Raw genomic sequence first — 25290 nt, 5'->3', positions numbered from 1 at the left:
GATCTGTACGTGCTTGATTACTTTTTGGTTGTGAAAGACCTAATCACCAAATGTTCAGTGTGTTTGTATTTTTTGTGCGCTGAATCGCTTGGGATCACATATCTGTGGATGTTTTGCTTTTGCAGAAAGCTATTCTTTAAAATAAAGAACAAGTTGCTAATGTTGCAGAGAGAGAAAATAGATTTTAAGAAGTTGAAAATAGTTTAGTCAATTTAGGCGGACTGATAATACATTAAGGATTAGATTCACTCAGCATGTTGCATTGCGTGTAGTGGCTTTGAGCGATGTTTTGTAGAAATGGGATGTCTGATTGCATGGGAAAAGTAGCTTGTTTGTTGGGAGGCAGCAAGGGAATGAATGGGAGAGCACTGAACTTGCATCTCCCCCCTTCTTCGATGGGAAGTTATTTAACCATCAGCAGAAACCTTCCAGGCTAGAGGCCATATAAATGAAACATGTAGCAAGTAATAAGTAACAAAAGTATTGCAGCTTCTCACCCTCTAGAGGTCATGCCATAAATGTCTTCTGCTTATGTGTGTTTCTGAATAGATCTTTCCTTGCTGAGATTCATCAGTGCTGAGCTAACAAGAGGTTATTTCCTTGAACACAATGAAGCAAAATACACAGAGCGGCGAGAGAGAGTGTACACGTGCATGCGGATACCAAAAGAACTGGAAAAGGTGAAGTATGCTTTAATGTTTGATTCAATTCAGAGATGAAATCTGTTGAAAGAATTTTTTTTAAAGAACTATTTATTTTTAAAACACTTTTGCTACAAAAACAAGGCGTAAACCTCTATAATGATTATTTTTCAATGTTACTAACTTAAACATTTTTGTTTCGAGGCTTTTTTGCCTGTTTGCTTGTTGCTGCTGGCAACTCTTGTTATTAGCAGAGACAAACAAGTGCAGATGACGACAAATTAATTAAAATATAAAGATGTTACTGATCCTTAAAGGAACAATCAAGCAAAAGAAAACTTTTTACAGCAAAATGTAGTTTTACATTAAAAAAAATTGTTTCCAAGATTTTTTCCCAGGGTAAAATTCTCTGAGGATTGGAAGGTTTCAGTCTTATAAAAATATGGTGACAGATAAATTTTTCTGAGGTTTTTGACTTAATATTTCTAGTCTTTTATTTTGCTTCTTGCCACATCTCCCCTCTCTGTCCCAGTGTTGCGACCCTTCCTGAGGGAGTCTTGCCACCTCCTTTATGTCAGCTTAGATATAATTTTGGCCCTGCAGTGAGCCAATTTTGTTTTGGCTTAACCATGTTGATTTGGGAGGCAGGAGCAGTATGCTCAGGAATGATGAGTAAGGCAACACTGGTATCAAGGTTTGGCTAGGCTGCAGTGTAATGATAACATTAGAATTAATACTGCTAAGATTCCCAAAATCTCTAGGGATGATAGGGCTAAATCATTTTAATTTAGACTGAAGGAAGAAGCTTGTTTTGCTTTTCCTCCCACTTCAGTCTCCCACTTTTTGCATACTGCCTGTTTTGCATGAGCTGTGGTGCTTGTTGGACCATTGCAGGAGTTAAATCTGCTCATAGTTTGGCAGTGAATGTTACACTTTCTTTGCTCTGTACTAGAATAGTGAGCTGATTTGCTCAACTAGTGTTTTTGAGAATCCAGAGTCTAAACAAGGACAGAAAGGGAACTTTATAACTGAAGATGAAAGAGGAGGGAGGAAGGGTGGGCAGGATTCCCTTGGTCAGTAGTGCTCATGTTCCCCTTCAGTATAATTAAATTCATCCTTCAGCCATGATGAGACCTGGCTTTACCAAACTAAATTCCCAGTCAGTTACTGCAGAAAACCAGAGAATGAATGAGATTGGGATGGACCCGTGGAGTAGTTCATGCCCTTGCTTAAAGGTGTGTAACCTACAATAGGTTGTTCAGGATTGGAGGCTTTGAACATCTCTAGGGATGGTGTCTTCACATCCTCAGTATTTACCCATTCCAGTTTATGATTGAATATTCCATTTATGGTAGAGACTCAGTTGAAAAATGCAGCATTTCTACATCATCTCCATTTTAATTATGTAGATTATTACATGCTGTCTCCAAGGCACAGAAATTATTCTGAAGGATTGTCACCACAGCTTTTCAATAGAACTTCCAGTGTGTAAGAACATGTAATATCCAGCAGTCTTTTTATAAATAAGATTAATCCTGTAAGTGGTGCAATTGATGGGTTTTGCATGGTAAATCAAACTTCAGTCTGTGCTTTGAATATGAAATATTATGAAACTGAATAATAAAGATATTTTTTAAATTATAGTTGTCTTTTTACAGTGAGATTATGAAATAATTTTTTGGTTCTTTGCATTGGCTTAGTCCATGTTAGTATACATGCTAACTATATCAAATTGAAGACCTAGAAATCAACTAAATAGTGTGCAGATCATCACCTGTTGCAGAAACGACTTGCCATTGTGATACAAAAATCTGCTTATTTGAAATGAAGCATGTGAGACACTAGTAAAGGAAGAGAAGAATTTTCTTGATGGCTTATTTTGTTTACTACCTAATAGTATAATTACAGAATAAGAAGGAGAACTAAGACCAGGTAGAGGGGGAATAAATTGGAGTATATTTACCAAAGTCTAATCTCAGGGATATTACTTAATAGGCACTTATTTAACATCCATAGTTTTAGAGAGGGGTGTAATGTTCAAAGGGTAGTATTTTTGTTCTTGTTCTGAGTACCCCTTTTTTATTTAGAGAAGCTAGATAATTTAAGTCATGTAAGTGCTACTTCCACTCAAGCATTTTGTGCAGTTTCAGTGGGAGCTTTTCATTGTAGTAGGTTACTTATATTAAATAAGGTGGTCTGATGGCTTTTATTCCTGCCATCTTAAAAGTACAGTTTTCAGTTGATCTCAAAATTAAACTTTGTGCTCCTTTGTTAAATTATAGTTATGATGAGAGAAAAGCTCTGTAGGCTTTGCTGTTAGTTCCTTAATATCTGGAATGGAGCAGCAAAAATAATGTTTACAGAAAGGAGTCGAATGTTCAGCACCAATTATATTTCATCGAGTCTATGCAGTAAAAACATTGGGAAAATGAAGACATTAAACAATAATTGCAAACATTAATGCAAGCTTATAGAATGTGAAAAACTGTCATTTCACTCAGGTGGAGAACACGTCTGTCTAAATCTAAAAGTACTGTTGTTTTTGGGATTATAAAGATGTCCTCAAAGAACACAAGAAAATGTCAGACTATCTTTCTGTTTTGTTTAAGGGGTTTGAAAATACTAACTGTTCAGTTCCAGTCATCTTCAGTGCTTGAATATTCAGCACCTAGTTTAAAAGTTATTTTAAAATCAATAGATAGCTTAATGGCATATTAAGGCAGTGCATAAATTTATCCACGGTTCATGTAACCACTGCTCCTGATAACGTTGAATAATAACTCAAAGTGCTGGAAATATTTGAAAATGGTACTAGAGGTGAATGAGTAAACATCAAGGAAGAGGCCTTAACATCATGATGGTATTGAAGTATTCTACCACGGTAGAATTGGTTGAAATAGTATTCCAGAGGAAAGTAAAAACTCAGGAATGATGGCAGTGCTGCTGTGCCTGAGTCGGTTGTCTTCCGTGGCTTGTGGACAATTGTTCTGGAGTGCAGTCTGTAGGATTGCTTTTGGAGTTACAAGGATGTATAAGGTGTAAGAGTTCTGACTGCACATGGAACTGGCCATTGCACAAGCTAACAAAGAAGGTACTTTGAAAGACAAAGGGATTGTGAGAGAAAAGTCATTTACTTGTACTTTAGTTTACACCCCCACCCCCGTATCTTCCTTTCCTGTCAGCAGTACATAAAACTTCCACGTGTAGATGCATATCTGACATGGATATCTAGGTCTGCTTAGATGTTGCTAGTCTTAATTGTGTAGCCAGTTAAGCTGGTTTCTATGGGATTATCCTTGCAGGAAAGAATACTAGCTATGGTCCAGCAGAAGCATAAAAGCATATTTCTAGACCCATTTAGATAGAACACAGAATCATTTAAAGGACAGATAAAGGAGTGTCATCTGGGGAGAGTCTGGTATATAGGAGCTTTGGAATTGTAGAGTTAATGTCTAGTTTAATTATCACAGAGTTGCTTGACTTGTAGCCACAATGATGTCTTTAATGTTTGTGTAAATTAAGGATAAAAAATGTACACTGAAGCAACTGGAAGTTTACCTCTTCGTATTTTATATTTTTGTATTAAAACGATGGTTATTCTTTGAAGGAGATCTGCCACCGCTGTAATTAGCTGTGCAACAGAAAATTTACAAGGTAATAGAAAACTTTTTGGAGGGAGGAAATTATGTTGAAAAAAGAGGTAGGCAGAAAATGGCTGGACACATTTACACACAGCTCTATGGGCTTTTTCCCTAAGGTGAAAACATGAACTTTGATAACCTTACGGGAAAATCACCATTGGAAAATGAGCTACAGTTATATTAAACTGCAGTTTATATATTAAATAAAGACTAAGTTCAGTGAGCTGTGAAAGTCTGCAAAAGCCTTCACTGCTTGGACCTTGTGGTGCAGAATTTTTTGCTGAATAGTCTTCAAATGCATAGCATGTTAATTTTTTTTACAGTTCAGCTGACTGAACAAGTGAGAATATTGTGCTTATTTGGTTAATTAGTCTTATGTAAATGTATTTTTCATAACTTTTTTTTTATGAACTTATTACAAATTTTATAAACTGCTAACATACTTCTGTTTTATTTTTGTAATTTAGTTGATGTTTTTTGGAATCTTTTTGTGCCTGGATGCTTTTCTGTATGTGTTCACCCTGCTTCCTTTGAGAGTTTTTCTCGCAATGTTCCGGTTCATCACTTTGCCTTGCTATGGCTTACGGTAAGTTGATTCAAGACAAAGGTGTTGATACCCTTAAATAATATTTCACTGTTTATGTGTGTGCTTCATTTTATGGCCTTTCAGTGCCATTTGAACTACTAATGACTTCTTCCACTGTAAAATAGTCTAAATTAGCCAAAGTAAAGGTGCGTGAAGGACGTTTAAGCTTTACCAGCAGTCACTAACTGTCATCATTGCTTTCTTCAGACACAGCAGTTTGATAACAGGACCATTTAGGCATATTCAGGTTAGTAAAGGAGAGAGATGGAACCTTACCTTATAGTTTTGTTCGTTTATCTAACATCTATTTGAACATTTTTTAAAAATTTCTTAGAGTTGGCTCATGTCTTTTTGCTAGGCTCTTTGATATTAAAACAGAAGTTGTTTGGAAAACTTTGCTGAAAAGATCCCTGAATAAAATGTGTTCTTTTATTTTCTCTGAGGAATCCTAGGGAGTGAAACATGTATAAGAAAACCAATCAGAATATGAAGAAATTTTAGATCTTCATGTCTTAATTTTCTGTTCGTATCAATACTAGGAAGTTGCTAATACATACCGTTTTTAGTTTGCCCTTCTGGCATAGGCATCAAAAATTGGACAGAATTCATTTCCTTCATAAAGTCTGCTACTTCATTGTAAAGCTGGTTCTATAAGCCTTAAGTGTAGCCTAAAATAAAAGGAGCACTTGTATTGATGTTATCTTTTTTGCTTGAATAAATAAGACTTCTGGACTTTTATTGAGTTTTCCAAAACTTGATTTATGGTTACTGATTTTTTTTTTAATTTTTTAAAATCATTGTATTTGTAAATTGTATTTGCATTATCAGTATTGTGTTTCGTTTGTGAAGGTCTTCTAGATGCATAGTTTAGAAATGTATGTTCTGATTACAGCAAATGCTAGTCTAGTTGCAAAAAATAATGTTTTAAAATATAGTCTAAAATTGAAATGTTTGTATTTGGTGATGTTAAACATCGGCACTAGATGGCAGTCTCTTCTGTTTTATTGCGGTATTAGTTTTAAACTGAACCTCAGCCTTAATTAGGTCAAGAGAGTTGTCTTAACTGTGTAAAAATGACAGTTATTTGGTTTTAGCCTGATGACAAGGCAAATGATGTGCCTATTTGTAGATATCTACATGGACACTATTACTAAATTCAGGTAAATGTAATGGAGTTCAACATATCATTTGAATCTTACTTTCTTTAAAATGTTCTTCCTCATTTATAAACTCAGCTTTGCTTTTGGCAAAGAAATTCTTCTGCTCTTCTGAAATTACAATTAAAGATTTCAAAGAGTAGTTGCTGGTTTAGGTTATTGTTCAATATACTGACAAAAGTGACATTTGAAGCACCATATGCACTCACTTGTATGTAATGTGTGTATATCTGCATACATGCACCTGCAATGCGCATATTTAGTCTACTTCCTTGAGAGTATTTTGTGTATAAGGCATAACAGTAGCAGGTTTAATCTATTGAACTTGACTGTGCTAAAGTGGTATCAAGTAAGATGCTGTGAAAGTGAGATTATCTTGAGTGAAGAGATCTTTGTTATTGTAATGACTCCTGAAGCAATTTCATTCATCACAATTTCCTCCAATGTGTTTGGAATTAAGTTCACTAGAATCTCTACTTGTTCAGTACCTGAGGCTTTGTCTAACTCATTTATGTTCTAAAATTGGTGGCTTTTTACTGAAAGTTTTAGGACTCATGTCTGTAGTATGTAATGGAACTTCTTCGGATGTAATGATTCTTGTTTCTATTCAGAGCCTGGACTTTAAATTTTGGGGGGTTTTCTTGGTTTTTGTAGTTCTGCTGATTTTATTTGTTACGGCAAAAAATATTTGTAATTTTCTTCCAGTTCAGCAATATATTTTTATGTATTTATAACAAAATAGAGTTGAATAGTAATTACACTTGTAATTACAAAAGGTACTTACAAAGCAGGTGGCTGTTTATCTTGTAGCTTGCTCTTCCTTGCAAATATCAAATAAATGTTGACTAGTTGTTACTTGAACCTGCCACATCATATTCCATTCTGTGTAGTAAATAAAAGTGCTCCTCCCTTCATCTTGACTTTTTTTCTCAACATCTCTGTGAAGTAATTGACCAGTGAATGTTCTGTCTCCCTTCCCGTTTGCTCTTCAGCTTATTTATATCCTCATAATTCTCTCTTCTCTTTTCATATTAAAGAAAGATTATATTACCCATTATTTTTTTAAAACAATAAAACTGCATTCTATACAAATGGGCTAATTCCTGTTCATGGTATATTATGCAAAGTGCTTAAATATAGGGGAAGTGGTTTATAGCCTCTTCCACATGTTGTAATATTTCGTTTTATAGATTTCTGAAAGGAAACAGTCTATGTTTTTCAGCAGGAAATAAATAGAATAGTATTATTCTAAGAAAGAAACTGTAGAGAGAAAGCATATCTGGAAGAATAAAACAAGCAAATACACTGACATTCTTCTTATAGACATTATTTATTTGTTCATATTATCAGGCTATTAAATAAATTTGAACCTCTGTTGCACATTTATTCCCAAACCTATTTTTTTCCTGAGGAATTTAAGATGTGAAATCCATAAACTTCCTATTGTCACCTGAAGTTCATTGAGAAAGTTATGCATCTGCCCACCAAAATGTGTAGCTTTTTACCAACTAAAAAAAGGAAGATGCATTCATTATTTTCTGTAGTATACTCTCAGATCAAGTACTCCTTTCTCCTTTCCATAACAGTGCATAGTGTAGCAACATTACAACCTTCTCTTTCTTTCTTTCTTGTAAATCAGACCGAAAGGAAGAGCACTTTCACTTCCTTTATAGGATGGAATGTGGTGTCACAGGGATTCCTCCTTGGTGAGTAAATCCTCATTTCCTTTTTCCTTCTGTGCTGTCAGCCAAATTGACACATTTACATGTAATCAGTAAAAAGGCTGGTTACAAATGAATAGTATAGGTAAATTAACCAACATGCCTCAAAGGAGAAACAAACACTTAGTTTTAATAACAAGCACATGAAATTGATTCAGTGCTATTTGTGGTAGGTATTTTCTTATGTAACTTTACATCATTGTGGGAATAAGTTATCTTAGACTTAAAGCGTTTTTCACACAGAGTGCTGGTGGACCAATTTGGCCCAGTTTAAAAAAAGGATATCTTGGAAAAACTATAGCCCCTGCTGTACTTCAGTTTATTGTGCCTTAAGTTTTTTGAGGTTTCTTCTAAGTACTGCTTCAGTCAGGTTCATAGCTGTATTTTTCTGTGTACTTAGAGCAGGGGTTTTTTTTAATGTTTAACTTCAATCTTAGGGAGTTCAGAAAGTTCATTGCCAGGTATCTTAGTATTAGACTTACAGATAATTCTGTGCATAATAAAATACAGCACTTTAGCATATGTTTGTTTACTGTCTTCAGTTATATTTCATTCTGTTATTTTAAAAATAAAAGCTTAATGAAAGCTTGTTCTAGTTGTCACTTATTTGAAACCTCGTTTTGTTGTTTTTTTTATTTTTTGAGACAGCTCTCATCGGGGCCTAACAGCAAGGTTGGTTTCGTTTCATTCTTAGCATGGTCTCGTGCTTTATTGTGTGCATGAGGAGGCTTTTTATTGTTTGAGAAGTGCGATGCCACCTAATTTTGGCAAGCTCGGCTCTCAGTTTCTTAGAATTCTTCATTTGGGACATATTTTTCTTATCAGTCTGTATAATCACAATTTCATCAGTGAAATCCTGCATACTGTAAGGTGTACCTCTTCTTAAAATATTATACTGGAAATTAGATTTGCTCAAAATAGTTTCTTTTCCTGAAGCCAAACTTGAGCATAATTGTAGGAAAATATTTCCAATAATCATATAGTCCATTTTAAAAATAATTTGTTTTGTAGTTATGTGGGCAATATACCCTTCAGACAACCTTGCTTGGATTTTATTCTCCCTGACATCTTTACTTATGGTAACAGGAAAATATCCCCTTATGTGTTTATGTAACAATTTTTGTTAGTGCTTCGTGTAAAATTAGAAATTTACAACACCACAGTTCATTAATGAAGGCTATATTGAAGAATTGAGTTTGGTAAAGACTACATGTAAAACAAAACCCCATTGTTCAGTTTCCATGCAAGTATCTTATGTAAAACGGAGAAAGAAAAGATACCTAAGCAAAACTTTAACTAGAGCACTATATCAATAACTGAAATACATTATTCTAAACCTCAGTGGTTAACGAACTGTTTGAAAATGTTAGCATTGAATAAATAATACAGTTGAAAGAAATTTACTGTGAAATATATGCTTAAACTTGTAACATGCTGAAAGACTTCTTCAGTGCATTAACTGAACAATAAACTCAAATAAAAAGGGTTTTTAAGTGTCAATAGTGTTATAGAAACATTACTCTTACAAAAGATTTAAAATAGATATCTGTATGTTTTTTAGATGAAAATATTCGTCTAAAGCATTTTTGCAGTGACAGTATATTCATATCTTTAATTTACTGTATATATGACATCAGTATTGAAAATTTTGTGTATGTTGACTTCATAGGAGTAATTGTTAAGAGTAATCTGAATTATTTGGATGAAACTAAATAGTCTAAAGGAACCAATTAAAATGCAGTGAATTGTATCAATAAACAAGAAAAAATCTCAAATGCCTGTTGATTTAAAAAAGAAATCTAACAAGACAATCAAAACCCTAAAAGATGATTGGAAAACCATATGTAATCAGACTAGTGAAAAAATTAGGAGCACCAGGAGGCCTGGAAGACAAAAATAAAGAATTCATATGACATGATGTGACAGTCTGCAGTTAAGTTTAAAGTAATATATTCAGAGTGCATATGGGTTGGATGCCAAAGTAACCAAGTACTCAGACAAGTGTACTTGTCTGCAGATTACACAATGTAGTGAAAGCATTGTTCATTTTGTAGTGTCAGTTGCTAAAAAGCATACCAAAAACAGCTGTACTGAGACTTTTTTGAGACGTTTTATATAGCAAGAAGAAATTTCTCTTTGCCCAGGTTGCATTTCATGTTCTAATGGTTTAACTACTTTAAATTCAATAAGCAAGGCTTATTGAAATACCTAAAATACAGTCTTGGTTTTCTTGGAAATCACTTGCTTAAGCAATCTTGTGCATTACCTACTTGTGATTTTGAACACATTAAGGACAAATATTGGTAAACTGTGATTTATTTTTAATAATGCTTTGCTTGATGCTGAGTTACTTCAGTTGTACAGCTGTTGGAATAAAAATGAGTTTGGTGGGGTAGTTATCAATACTTTGAAAACCTTGAGCTGGTTTGCTTCTTTAGTAAATTAAAAGAGAAAGTACTCTGAAATCCATCCTGCTGTTCAGTAACAGACATTAAGGTGCTTTTCAACCAGTAGGTGGAGACAGAACTCTTACTACTGTTTAAAATGTGGATCATGGCATTTTGAGTATGGTGTTAAATAGAAATGCCTTGAAAATTACAGGCAGGTAACTAATTCCTTAAACTTTCACTTATTTAAGGAGTTTGCTTATGATGAGCACTGGTTTTCTCACTAGATATTTCTTCATTGGGTAGGTATTTTATGTAGATTGTGATTTAAGTTTGACTTAATTTTGTAACAGAGGGGATTTTTTTATAAGTGTCACAAGTTATCTTAAAAAAAATATGTTGTTTTCCCTAAAATTTATTCAAGTTTGTGGGTAGCCAAGATTTGATGACAGTCTAATTTGATAGTATTTTAATTTAATTTTATGGAATAGGAAAGTAATTCTTGCTAATTATTTATAAGACAATTTGCTTGCTTTCAGCTTTCCAAAGAGAGAGGACATAGACAGATCCAATTGTTTCCTAAACAGAGGAAAGACTTGGATTTACACTTGCTAAATTTGTCTCATGGTGGACAGACCATAAATTGGAAGGTTTGAAGCAGGAGTATTAAACCTTGATTTTTATTGTGTTGTAAAAAGTCGTTTTTTTCTGTAACAGACTGATTTGCTCAGTTCCTGATTGATGTTAGTCAGTGCGTTGTGGAAATTTTGCCATAGTCTGATTTTCAACTGTGTTAAATACTATGGGATATGCATTGAGCATGGCATGCTTCTGCTTTTTTAACAATTGACTGTGCTGAAACAGAAGCATGCTGTGGTGGAATAGGGAGATATAGTAGTATGGCTTGCACATCACTTTGTTAAAATTAATAATGAGCTTGTATATCCCCTTGAGTATTGATTTCTGTGTTTATGGTATTTTGAGAAGTAAGGCATTTTTCAGTGATTTTCTGACAATTAGTAGATATAATGATAAATATACCCAAAGGCTAAGGAGTTTGAGCATCTTGTTAAGTACTTGCTGTAGAATGGTGAAATCGCTGTGGTTTTTTTTTGTATTGTCATAATTTGCTGGTTAACGTTACAGTGCGAGAGAGTTTCTCTGGAGAGGAATGTTTGGATTTTCACTGAATTCATGCAGATAGGAGGATCTCATGTTTAAACATTTTGCTGTACTCAGTGCTAGTAATAGTAAAGCAATATGAGATTTTACATAGTGGATTATAGAAAGAATGGATAAGTCTTACTCTTTAGTATTAAGGTACTTGGTTGTTTGAAGAAGTTTTAAAATTTGATTCCTTGATGGTCTAGTCTATACAACTGATGTGGGAACTTGAGACTTAGCATAATGAAACCACTTATAAAATTCTGTAAAGAGTATCTCAGCAAGTGTGACTTAAAGCAAAAAATATTTGAAGTAGTAATGGAATAATCGTAGAATCATTGAATGGTTTGGGTTGGAAGTGACCTTAAATATCATCAGTTTCAGCCCTTCTGCCATGAGCAGGCACACCTTCCACTAAACCAGCTCTAATAATGGCATAAAATAATTAGGTGAAAAGATATAAATCATGTATTGTAATAAGGCACATTTGAAGGACAGTCCAGATGCCCTGGATCCTTTTATTTACTGTTTGGGATGTGAAAATTGTGAGGTAAATTATATGCAGCTGAATTGAAACCATGTAACATTATTTCTGGAATCTGGTAGTATTATTAGTGGAACTACATTATGGACAAAGGCTCTCATGATACTGTCTTTCAAGAGCAGAGTTCATTGAAGCCAGGCAAGTGTTAATATTTAACTTGGTTGTGTTGCATCACTGTATGCCTGGGATAGCTTTGAAGGAAAAGACTAACTACTTTCTTCAGAAAAATTCTACTGCCCACTGTTTTGTTATATTGCTACCAGAATGATTGAGGTTGTGTCATTTTAGTGCTCTTTAATTATTGTTCTCATTTTGTCACTCATGAGAAAAAAGACCCATATGTAATTTTCATATGAAATCTTCCTCTCTGAATTCTGTCATGCCTCATGCACAACTGTAAAAATGTGAAGTGTTTGGAAGTGAGCTAAGCTGTTTCAGCTTCTCATATCTCTATTCAATGATTTCTAAAGTACAATATCACATTCTGAGTTATCACATCAGCTCAGTTATGTCTAATTCTTAAAACTTGGGTCCCTACTTTCAAGTGAGGTTTTGAAATTACCAGTACTATGCTATGTTTTTCTTGTTTGTTTTTTGGTCTTTATGTAGTTGCCATAGCTTGGCCAATGTGATCTTCTAAATTTTGTTTCTTTGAGATTCTGTGGTGCTCATGATGTGCATGACTACGGCAGTATGAGTTTGTATGTAATATTAATCACGAGGTCTGATTAGTTAGTGCTTAAGGTGTCCTGAAAGTACTTTTCAGTGTTGGTGTAGAGTAGGTACTGGAGACAATAAGTAAAAACATACATTGAGAAAAATGAATGCAGAATGCTGGGATGCTATGACAGGCATGAAACTTCATCAGCCTATGTGTGTTTATATGTATTAAACAGCTTAATGCAAAGGATAGGAATGATTTGTGACAAATACAGATTGAACTCCTTTGTGTGATTGTATACTAAAACTGCAATGGTCAGCTCTCACTGAACAATGACAACATCATTTCATTCCTGCAGGCTTTGCAGTCAGTTCTGTATATTCACCAAAAAGTGACAAATCATTAGATTAATCCGTTTACTTATTTCCTTGTCTTTGTAGGAAATAATTGTCCCTTTTCTATGTTATATTCAGAACCACGCCTCAAAATCCTTTTTTAAATGTTATTAACCAGAGTGGAAGATGACTCTGCTACAGTAAAAAAGCTCGTATGCATTTATGGAGTAGACATGTTTAATCTCTCTCAATTGGGAACATGTTAGTGGTACACTGTATATTACTTGTTTAGTCAATATGAAAGGGTCTTTCCTAGTGTACAATGAAAGAACACTGGAATCTGTTTTAAATACCAGGATCTTCTTACTTTTCTTACTTTCTAAAAAGCAGTTTTCTGTAGTCAATCTTTGCAGTAATCCCTTTTACTGAGTAGAGGGTTGATATGCTGGCAGCTCTTCTGTCATCAAACTGAGGAAATTGAAACTATGAGGATATTTTTGTGACTAAGATGTTGTGGTTTAGTCCCAGCTGTCAACTAAGTACCATGCAGCCACTCACTCCTTCCCACACCTGTGGGGAAGTGAATTGGAAAGTTAAGGTAAAGCTCATGGGTTGAGATAAGAACAATTTAATAATTGAAATAAAATGTGCTAATGATAATACTAAATATTATAATATTAGTAATGAGAAGGAGAGGGCCGAACAGAACACTAAGAGAAACAAGTGACGAGTTGTCCACCAGCCACTGCCTGGTACCCAGCCAGTCCCTGGGCAGTGATAGACCTCATTCTGGGTAACTCCCCCCGTTTATATACTGGGTGTGATGCTCTGTGGTGTGGAATATCCCTTTGGCCAGTGTGGGACATCCTGTCCTGGCTACGCTTTGTGGCAGCTTTCTGTGCAGCTCCTCACTAGTAGAGCAACAAACACTGAAAAATCCTTGACTCAGGGTAAACACTTCTTAGCAGCCACCAAAACATTCAGTGTGTTACCAGCATTCTTGCACTAAATCCAAAAAAACAGCTACTAAAAATAAAAGCACTCTGTCCCAGCCCAAACCGGGATGCTTGTTCTGAAGTTGTCACAGCATTACTGCTGGTTCTGCTTCTCATGAGGATGAGAAGCACAAGAAGTTATGTAGAACTTTGAGTAGAACATTAATAGATTGTATTTTTAATTAAAATGATAGAAAAAATATTGTTTATTGCAGTTTTTTTCTTAGACATACAGACAGATGACTGAGAAACTAAATCCAAGTCACCGTGAGAGGTAGGACAAGGGGGATTCAAGTTGTGCTAGGAGAGGTTTAGATTGGATATTAGGAAAGATTTCTTCACCAAAATGATTGTAAAGCAATGGAACAGGCTGCTGCTCAGGGGGGTGGTGGAATCACCATCCCTGGAGGTACTTAAAAGATGCCTATACTGTGGTTAATGGTGGACTTGGCAGTGATAAGTTCCCAGGTAAACTCGATTATCTGAAAGGTCTTTTCCAACCTAAATGATTCTAAAATTATCTAAAAACATTATTTGAATGGGATCTGTTCTACAAAAGTTTAATTCCTGTAAAGCACAGCAATCAAGAGTAGTTGATCTGACTCTTTAGGGCAGCTTTTGTATTGAATCTCAGTGCTAATCAAGTCTGTTCTGTACACAGCAGATCCTCAAAATATTTTCATCTTTCCAGTTGTATGCAACCATACAGAGTTAGTCTCCTGAGATAGTTTTCAGAGTTGAGACCACCTTTAGAAAAGCAGTTGTGCTCGTGGTTTTATGTAGTGTCTTCTCAGAATTTGTAGTCCTTTGTGATGATTGCAGTGTGCATTTACACTGGCTTCTTCTGAGCTGGTTTTACTTAAGTGTAGTCATACAGATGAAAATCAACACAAGCAAAAGAGTGAGAGAGTTATCAGTAGAGAACATGTGCAGCTTGTGACTGGTGGTTGAGCTTCTTGGATGTTACTTGTAAGCAAGAAAACCTTTGATGTGATATTTTCAGTCTGTATTGATTTGTGGACATCAAAGCATTTTCCTGTGAGAATCCTTCTGGACTGCTTCAGAAGCTTCATAAACAGATTCTGCTCACTAGTGCATTTCAGTAAGAGACCATCCTATCATTAAAATTGGTACCTTAACAAACTTCCAAAAGACTGAATGAGATTTTCAAGATTTTCATATCTCTTTTGTTCATCAGATTTTCTCTACCAGGTACTCGCTAGTTCTCTAGTGATAAGGTAGTTGTTGCCTGGAAGAATGAATATATATGCTGATTTTCTGAGTAATAAAATCTGATTCTCTTTTTCACGTGCTAAGGCCCAGCATTTCTGTTGTGGCGTAATAATACCTTTGCCACTGTATCCCAATCTGTGTTTCAGAGTTTGAATATTGACTGGGAAACCTGTACAGAAATTACTGAACACACTTCCAAAATGGAAGTAGATTGGAGAAAAAGGAATATGCTGTTACTCAGCATATAAACAGTAATTATAATCACGGGCTTGTTTAAGTCTTGTAAATATTTCAATATATACTATTATATTTTAATAACTATAATCCTTTAAGTCAGATGTAATTAAGTAAGGCAGTAAATTTTCAAAGCGTGATTTTGCAGGTTGGGGAGGGTGCATTTTTTTTGTGTGTCATGCAAAGACTGGCTTTTTAAGCAGTGGGCAAAAGGTACACATTCAGTTTAAATTTTTCTGTTGGTGCTTGCAGTTAAAACTCAGTTTGAGGGAAATTCACTGAGGCATTTTGTCAAGGACTTAGGCTGAAATAAGATATGGTGTGAATATTGTTTGTTACTGGAGGACTTCTGAAAGCAAGAAAATGTCTCTTAGGGAGAGAAAGTCCCTGTAAGCAGTTCTGGTATGCTGGACAAAGTAAAATTCTTTTATTCAGAATGTAATTGATTGTGATGCCGTTTATGCAGTAAAAAAGTATATAATAAAAGGAGAGTTGCTGTCTGTTCAAAGTGCAATACTGTAAACCTGAGAGTTCTGGAAACTTTCTTGCTTATACTCCCGGCAGGAGCACGACCTATTTGTCCATTGTGGAATGTCGCTGTGTGGTTCCAGGAGTGATACAATGCATGAATGTTGTTTTCAGGGCATTTTTCTTTTGAATAGAAGACAACAAAGAAACACAAAGTATAACAGTCCAGCTGTGGTTTAAATAGAATGAGTGAGGTAGCAGGGATTTTTGACTTCTCTGCAGGGTCTGTAGAACTACTCCAGAGGTCATAACTAACTGTTTGGATATTTTTTACAAATGGTGTATATTTTTACAAGATAACTCATAATTTTTTTTCTAAATGTGTTATCAGTTCATGGGAACATTGCCTCATCAGTAGATGGCATACTGATTTAAGAACACAGAAGCTGAAAATTCTTTAATAACTTGAATTCTGCTAATTGTTTGCAACGTCTTTGAAACTTTAACTTCTGTAAAAGCATTTCAGTGTATTTAAAAAACAAATATGTTTAATAGAAATTATTTCCTCCTTTTTTATATTTAATTCTCAACCTTTTGATGTAATTCAAAGGCTTTTTAACTGCTTTGCATCCTATTAATACTAAACTAAATAAATAGACTAGTGAATACAGCCTTGCAATTTCATTATGCTTATGAATACTGTCGTGGCAATTGAGATAAAGCTCTTTTCTTCCTGTAGTTTTACTAGGAAGAAATTGTGTAACAATTCCTTTAATGTCCTGAGTTACTCATGGAAAACTCTGCATTTGGTTCACGATCAACCTCTAGCTCTGATGTCAAATTGTTTGCATTTACTGCTGCAGAGCTTAGAGCTAAATGAAGATAAAGAATTTACAACCTGTTCCTCAGCATCTGGTTCGTTATACTGAAATTGAAGATGCATGCATTTCTTTTTGATCGTAGTGAATACAATTTCTGTACCTGAGGAAGTCAAAATCATAGAATTGTGTGGAAGAGGAAGGTAAATTTGAAACCAAAGGGTATGCATGCAGAAGGTTATTAAAAAGTGGGAGCTCTCAACAAATACAGTATTTTAATTACAGGGATGTGGCTAATAAGAGACGGTGATGCTGTTCATGAGTGTGATCTATAAATGTATATCGTAGTCGTGGTGTTGGAGTGAAGGGCAGAGGAAGGGACATAATAAACTACATTAAAATATATCCATGATGAACAGCTTCTGTAAATTCATATTGACTTAGTAACATCTGTATTTTGTGGATATATGGCATTTAATGGAATTTTTTGCCCTTTGTACTTCAGTGACAGACGTTTGCTACAACCTGCTCAGGTCTGTGACATGCTCAAAGGAGTTATATTGGTCATCTGCTACTTCATGATGCACTATGTTGACTACTCTATGATGTATCATCTGATAAGGGGACAATCTGTCATAAAGCTCTACATCATCTATAACATGCTTGAGGTAAGAATGTTGGCATCAGAAGATGAAGCATGCTTTTGTCAGACTATCTAAAATAGTTGTTTTCCAGTATTTGTACGTAGAATGTGGCACATCTAGTGTTCTCACAAATCTGCACATGCCTAAGATAATAAGCATAGATGCAGTGAAAGAGACAGGTTTATGAACAATGAGTTTTAGATACTGTTTCATAATGCCTAATTTATGGAGCTTATTCATCAACTCATAGCAAGAAACTTGAGAAATGGAAATGAAAGAAATGTCTTATGAAATGCCAGGTAATGAATGAGATTTTAAACTTGCCAAGAAAAGTAGAAACTGTTGATTTGAAATAATAATAAGATCCCAAGAGAGAGCAGAGAAGGAGGATAATAGAAAACATGGAATTTGGGGTTTAATTCATCATTATGGAAATACAGCTTTCATTGTATGCAAGGACATATGTTACAGCTTTACCTCAGTCCTGGCTAGCAGACACAAGCCTATAAGGTGAATGAATGTAGTGACACAAATAAAGGAAATTCTGTTTTGGGAGGTAAGCTAAAGAGAAATTCTGTTGATAATAACAGTTTCTGTTTTGCTATTAATGTAAAGTATAAGATTTTTAATTGTGCTTCCATGATCAATGGTTCACAAGGTAAATAATATTCTCATAGGCACAATCTTATCTCCATCCTACAAATATAGGACATAGTAGGAATACAGCCTCTTAAGCGGACTTAATCAGAGTTTTGTGCACAAAACTTATTCTGCTAGAGTTATGAGATTCCTGAATGATGCATTAATCCTTGTTTGAACATCTGTTGTACTTTTGTTTGAAGACTGCTGAAACAGGGTTACATTCTGCAAAATCCAAATAATTTGTCTGAAGGCATTTGTTCTTTCCTAATAAGATAGTGTAACAAAGTGTGCACCTTATGCAATATTTTCCTAAGTGAAATAAATATCATATAAGCCATCTCAGTTGTTTATTCGGGTTTTTCTTGCCTTTGATTTTACATTTGCTGTACAAATATTAAATTGGCACTGAGTTACTATCTGGATTTTAGTTGTCTGGGGAGATACTCATCCATATATAGCTCCATAATTGATGAGATATCACTTACTAAATAAATCCATGTGCTTAAAATAGTAATTTTTCTTTATTTCAAGACTACTTGAATCACTAAATGCTGTACTTTCTCCACTTTATCTGCTTACCACATAATTTGAAGTGATACTGCAGTGTTTGCTGTGAATTGGAAGCCATGTGCCATTCTGTTTGGAATGCGGAATTGAATTACTTTGCTGTGTTTGGCAGAACCAAAATTGTGTGTTTTGACTAAGAGAAGTGCTGCATGACTTTGTTTCTTTTAGGAAAGGGGGAAGTCTGTTACTACTATGGTTATTAGAAAAACTACATTAGACTTTGAAATTGGAAACAATATCTAGCTTCCATGGTGTCTCATGAAACCCAGCATGCCAAGCAGAGTGCGTGTTTTTAAGGGGCTTTTTTAGCATGAGAGGTTGCAGCAATATTGGCAGAAAATGTTCATGGTGTCTCACTGAAAGACTTGGTTGATAGTTAGCTTTCAACAGTTTGAATATTGGCTTGCTTAGACTACTTTGGTGATTTTTATTAAAAGTCTTTGCTACTGTTGCAAGCAATTCCTTTTAAGGAATTCATAATACGTTCTTTTTTAAGCAATGCGCTTTACATTTTTTCACAAGTTTTCAAAATAAAGAAGATCCTTTTAGTCTAGTCACTGAGCAACAGAGATGTTTACAATGTTCTAATGTTTTCGGCTATTGGCAAGTCCAGGGAGTATTGTCCTGGACAGATATGAGGAATGCAAAATCTTCAAATTATGTGCTGAATGCTCCCAACTGACAGGCTAAGGGGAGCATTCAGCACATTTGGCTTAAATGACACTTTTCTTTTTTAGATTCAGACCCACCGGCTCCTGCTCCTTGTGAAGCCCCAGTGTGCGTTATGCTGGTGACAGCACTCACCATGGAATTCTGCTGGAGCCTGGAGCCGGCATGTAGGGTTTAGGTAAGTCATATTCGGAAAAGCAAGCAACAATATTGTGTGGTGGGTTTTAATATTTTCTATCCTTTCAGCAAAGAACCAAGGACTTCTTAAATAGAAAGGAAAGCAAAGCCACCATTTTATCTATTAAAACCCTCACAATATTGTGAACAAAAACTTACCAAACTCTTAAGCATTCTGTAGCTGGTGTTACTACGCCAGATGTAAATTACTCAATGGGTCATCACAATGAGCAGGAACCAAATAATGCAGACAATCTCAATTTATAAAATCTAAAAGCCGAAAACAATGCCACTGTAAATATCTCTCAGACTGATGGGGTTGGGAGCTTCAGATTTGAGATAATTCATCAGCTCATGGCTTTGTTAATTTTATTTCATAGGTGATTGTTAGAGCGCAGCACATTGTACATTTACTTGAGGCATCCCGTAAAATTTTGTTTTAATTCATTTTTCATATTTTAGGAAACTTCATTCACTAATAGTATCAGAAATAAGTATGGCTTTCCTCACTTCAGTATCTTTACCTTGAGAACTATTTAATTTTAAAAGTCAGGAAATTATCTGAAGTCTAGGTTTCTGTTGTCCCAAGAGCTTATTTTCTATTTATTAGGATCAATATTTGCAGGTACATTGTGCACCTGGTTTCTGTGTTGCTACATGTTGATTTAACATGTCCAAAATTGTGGTTTTACAGAGAGACACTAAGAAAAAAATATTCCTTGTCTTTCTTAAGTAGAGATAATCAGTTGTGTCATCTTTAACTTTTCCATTTGCTTGAATTAGTAAGCAACGAGAGATAGCTCTGTTTTTTTAGCCAGACATATGCCAAGTTTTATTTTTGAGGTTCTGGTTTTGTTGCCCTGTGCAGCCTGGTTTTAAAATTACTGAACTGCAGTGTATAGGCAGAAATAATGTTCTTCCTTGTAATGATTTTCAGTTTTATACTTTTGCTGCTGATGAAATGTTGGGAACTGGTGGAACTCCCTGTGACCTTTCTTGCTGTGGTATTAAATTACACGTTCAAAATGCTGTCCATATGTTTTCTATCTTTAGAATTACTGCTAGAGGGTTTTTTTCCTATTTGTGTATATATTCTTTAGATTATTCCAGGTGTTTGTTGTTTTTTCAACATATTTTCCATTTTTGGCAGACTTTCAAGTCCCTCTTAATTGCTTGTTTTTGTGTTATAGTACTTTTAATTTTGAATTCTGCTTTATGCAGATATTTGCATTAAGTATATACATAAGTATATAGAAAGCAGTAGAGCCAAGTCTAATTTCAGGGTTTTTTGTACCTGTAAGCTAGTGTTCCGTGTCATCTGGAATTCACTTTTTATTGTTGGAGTTTTTTCCCTAACCCAGAGGGATGGGGAAAAACATTTTAAATGGTTTGATACAACATACATACTGCTTTATCAAAGGCTGAAGTTTGAACTGTACTTGAGTATCTTTCAAGAAGTTATCTAAGATAACAATAGATGATTATTTATTCCAAATACTGTTGCGAAGGGGAGTGTAAACTGCTTAATATACAAAAGGAACAGTATTGCTGCAAAATCCAGAGAGAAAATGGAACAAGTAAGACATCAAAAGTGATGTGAAACTTTAAGATTGAACTATACTGTATTTTGAACTGTTCTTGAAGTGGGCATACTCAAGTGCTGGAGAGAAAGGTAGGCAGTAAAAGGCAGTAAAGTTGTTCTTGTTTAGGTGGCTGATCGTCTGATTTCTTCATTTGGACAAGATATTTTGGATGCTCTTTATTGGACAGCTACAGAACCTAAAGAAAGAAAAAGAGCTCACATAGGTGTGATTCCTCACTTCATCATGGCAGTGCTGTATGTCTGTATCCTTTTTCTTTGATAAACTGCAAATATGTCCAAGTTAAATTACAGAGTAATTGCTCTGCATTATTTTATTTTAGTACACTTGAAAAATTGATAGTATTCCTAAATCAGTGATCCTTTACTTGAAAAGTAAGATTGCCAGTACCACCTGTTTTAAAAAAGACTCTCTTCATGATGGTAACTATAAGAAAATGAAAAATCATAATTGGATAGTTCATGGAAAATTTTATTTCTGATTTGTATTAGAGTATTTTGGCTCACAAGGCCTTTAAGACAGTGGGGTTTTGTTATTTAGTGGAATGTTAAATGCATCTCACTTGAATATATTTTCTTGAAGTGAAGGGATGCACTCATGCATATTCAAGATGCAAATGTTCTTAGTGTGAAATAATCTTAAAATGATTTGATGAATCTAAAGACAGTAATGAATTTGGTAATGAATTTTGAATTCTTGCAATTTTTCTGTATTTTCTCTGAAATCTTTAGGCTAATTCTGAATCTTTACCTCAGGTTCTTTTCTTCAGATTGTATTGATGTTTCTCACGACTAATGTCATTGGGTTCTTTCAGAACAAGAAAAATTAGCATCATTATTGCACACTACAAAGCAGTGTGCATGTATTACATATATGTAAGTATTGTCTTGCTGTAAGTCTGGCTTACAGGAATATGGAAACTTTCCTGTTAAACTTTGAAAGCAAAATAGGGAATCCGTATTTCACTGCTCTTCAATACTGTTGTGAAGAAAACCTATTTCAAATATTCTTCCTTAACCCTGCTATGCAGTCCTGCATGCTATTCTTATAATGGTTCAAGCAACAACCCTTAATGTGGCCTTCAACTCCCACAATAAATCACTGCTTACCATTATGATGTCCAATAATGTAAGTATGTAGCTTTATCATATAGATACCCTAATTTGTTACATAATCCTTTGACTTTGTGTATCATATATCTTAAATATTAATATTTTAAAATAACATCTTTTTTTGATAGTATTATTTGTTTGTGTCAGTCTTTTATGAGTAAAAACTAACTAACTGTTTCTAAAATTTGCAGTTTGTCGAAATAAAAGGAAGTGTTTTCAAGAAGTTTGAGAAGAACAATCTTTTTCAAATGTCAAATAGTGGTATGTATAGCAGTGCTGATCAGGAGAAAGTGTGAAGAGAGGGGCTGATTATTTAATTCACTAATGTATTTAATATTATTCTTACTATAAACATTTTACCTTGGTGAATTTGAGTGTTCTAACTTGCATTCCTCATCACCCCTTTTACTCTTTGGTTCAGTAGGATGAAACTGAGATCCACTTCAAAGAACACTTGATCCTTTTATGGTAAATTTTTATTTGAGGTGCTAAAACAGCCTACTGGCTTTGTGCTGAAATGCCTGTGTTTCCAAGTGATCAAGTCTTCTGTTTTCAAAAAATTGACTTTATAATATGCTGTATTGGCACAGTGATCTCAGAATGCATGTTATTGAGTGTCTGTGAGGGTGGATCTTGAAATACCTCCCCCCTAACCCTAAAACAAACAAAAAACCCCAAACAAACAAAAACCCAATGTAACGAAGTAGCTGACATATGAGGGAAATACCAGAGACTGCTCTAATTTTTTATATGCTCTCAAGATAATAGGTAGAGGGTACTTAGGAAACATGCTTCTGGCACTTTTTAACTGTGTTGATGCTTGGGATGAATTTTGCTAACTCATACTCAGTGTGTCTCATGAGGAAAAGCTGTTCAGGTATCCTTTGATGGAGATTCTTCCTAATACTGGTATCAGCCATTTGAAAAATGTGTTGAATTCTTGATATAAAAGCAGTAGGAGTGATTGCACTTTAAGGTTGTGCTAGAGCTTCTTTGCTTCCACTAGTTTTGTAGAATCTCAGATTGCCCTGAACTGGAAGGAACCTCAAAGATTGTCTTGTTCCAGCCCCCTGCCATGGGCAGGGTCACCTTCTATTAGACCAGGTTGCTCAAAGCCCCATCCACCCTGGTCTTGAACATTCCAGGGATGGGGGTTCCACAGATTTTTTTGGGGCAACCTGTGCCAGTGCCTCACCACCCTCACAGTAAAGAATTTCTTCATTATGTCTGATTTGAATTTCCCCACTTTCATTTATACAGATAAGCAAAGAAAATAGAATATATTCTTTTTATTCCAGCTCATAGTTCTTAAACCAGATAACTCAAATGTGTAATAGGTTAAAAAAAAGGTACTTATTTAAAAACAGATGATACATATTTTTGTATCACAAGTTAAATTTTCAACAGACTTACATCAGGTTGTGAGCTCTGACTATTGATATGAACTTTGTCTAATTCATCTGCAAACTGCAGTATTGCATGCAAATGTTTTTTAATTCTTTGGATGAAAGACTATTTACATAAAACTTTAAATATATCACAGAAAATTATGTAACAGAAAATTAACATTAAATTTTAAGCTACCACATAGTTGCTCTTAAACTTCCCCAAAAAGATCTTCTATGTTGATAATCTGTTCTCTGATAATAGTATTATTTTTGGTTCCAATATTTAACGACTTATATCTTTAAAATCAGAGGTATTTAACTTTACAGTGAGAATGCTAAAAATGAAATTTATGAAACTATTGACAGTAAACCTAGATAAGGTTTCTTATTAATGCAGAAAATAGTTACAACTATGCATCTAGCTCTCCTACATAAAGGTGAAGCCTCTTTCTTGTTAAAATAAGCAAGGAACTGCTATTAGAAATTGCTAGTAATTTCCTCCATAAAAAGAAAAGAATATCAATATTTTATTGCTGGACATTATTATTGAAGGCCCATAATAGCAAAACCAGATCGTCCTTTATCAGTTGATGGAAGAAGTATTGCCATTCATTAGACACTGTGGGGATGGAAGCAGTGAGTACATACATAGAAGAGTGCACAAAACAAGCTAATTTATTCCTTTCAGACAGATAACTTTTCCTGGAACACCTTTCAGTATGGTTATAAATAGCAGCGTTTTTCTTCTCAGAGATAAATAACAGATTTTTAGTAGAGCTTTTCACCTCTTTTGAACTTGAGAAGATGTGCTGCATCACAGCTTCAATAAGGATGGAACAGTATTTTTTCAATTCAATATTGTATTCTGATCACTTTAGTATCCTTTAAATGTTTTATTTCATGCAGCTGAAATGATGGTGCATCTTGTGTTGGCATGTTATGCCAATACTTTATCCTAGCCTGGAACTGATGCTAGTCTGGTCCTGTCAGTTGAGCTTCCAGTTAGCCTTTGGAGTCTCTTGTGTGTCCTAGAACACGTTGTGCTTAAACTGCATGGCTGGGCTGGACTGAACTGATAAAAAACACTAAATCTTGACACTTCCATATATTTCCCACCTTTCTCTGCCTCTTCCAGTAGTTTTCTGAGGTCTGCAGTCATCTCTGGGGTAATGATGGCAGCAGTAGTTGATTAAGCTTGGACACACTGAATGGATTCCCCTTGCCCCACCTTTTCTGGGACTCGGCTCAAAATATGCTGTTGTCAAACATATGTTTTCAATTCAGTGTCAAGGTACTGATTAGTAGACAGTAGCTAAATATAGTCATTCTTGTGGGGAATAATAGGAATTTCACAGGGGCATCTGAGGAATTTCTCAGGAGTAGGTGAAATCTCTTCCTATTTAACGTATTAATCAAAATTAAAATATGTAGTAGCAGAAAAGATAAGCAATGACCACAAGAGTAGGTACTATGTTCAAGAGAAGTTACTACAACTAGAATTCAAAAGCAGGTTGTCTTATGAATGCAGAAATGAACTGTGCAAGCTATGCTTTGTAAAACATGCTCTGTATCACACATTGAAATACCTTGGAGAGCCCTGCCTGGCTCAAGCTTCAGTGTAGTCAGGCATCAGGATAGGAAGTGCCACCAAGCTACCAGTTTAGATCTGAAAATTGTGAAATCATTTTCACTTGGCATCGTGCTTAGCACCAGTTGGTGGATAGCAAGCTGATGTGTGGGTGTATTATTTTTTCCAGTATTTACCTTTCTGGACTTTGTGGAGTCAGTAGTCCTTCTCATCTTTGTATAGCCATTTAAAATTCTACTCTAACAGCTAATTGACTAAAACTTCAAGAGAGACTGCAGCTACAGAATCTGGGACTTCAGTCATGCTGTCCCACAGCT

At 34.9% G+C, this 25290-nt stretch overlaps 1 protein-coding gene across 3 annotated transcripts in view; it reads left to right on the top strand.

The window, feature by feature from the left end:
* Positions 1–25290, top strand: part of TAPT1 (transmembrane anterior posterior transformation 1) — a 48011-nt gene that overhangs the window by 4220 nt on the left and 18501 nt on the right. The window contains exons 2-11 of one of the 3 annotated variants that reach the window (XM_088163165.1): positions 550–680; positions 4750–4868; positions 5076–5115; positions 7216–7238; positions 7619–7731; positions 8391–8418; positions 17091–17253; positions 20994–21129; positions 21916–22013; positions 22189–22258. In XM_088163165.1, coding sequence (XP_088019291.1) covers positions 550–680; positions 4750–4868; positions 5076–5115; positions 7216–7238; positions 7619–7731; positions 8391–8418; positions 17091–17253; positions 20994–21129; positions 21916–22013; positions 22189–22258 — 921 coding nt within the window. The remainder of the gene's footprint in view (positions 1–549; positions 681–4749; positions 4869–5075; positions 5116–7215; positions 7239–7618; positions 7732–8390; positions 8419–17090; positions 17254–20993; positions 21130–21915; positions 22014–22188; positions 22259–25290) is intronic. The other 2 variants (XM_088163163.1, XM_014893682.2) reach the window with 2 other exon arrangements.

Source organism: Sturnus vulgaris, chromosome 4 (assembly GCF_052056855.1).
Source record: "Sturnus vulgaris isolate bStuVul1 chromosome 4, bStuVul1.hap1, whole genome shotgun sequence".
Taxonomy (NCBI): domain Eukaryota; kingdom Metazoa; phylum Chordata; class Aves; order Passeriformes; family Sturnidae; genus Sturnus; species Sturnus vulgaris.
This window is presented reverse-complemented; position numbering and strand designations above follow the sequence as displayed.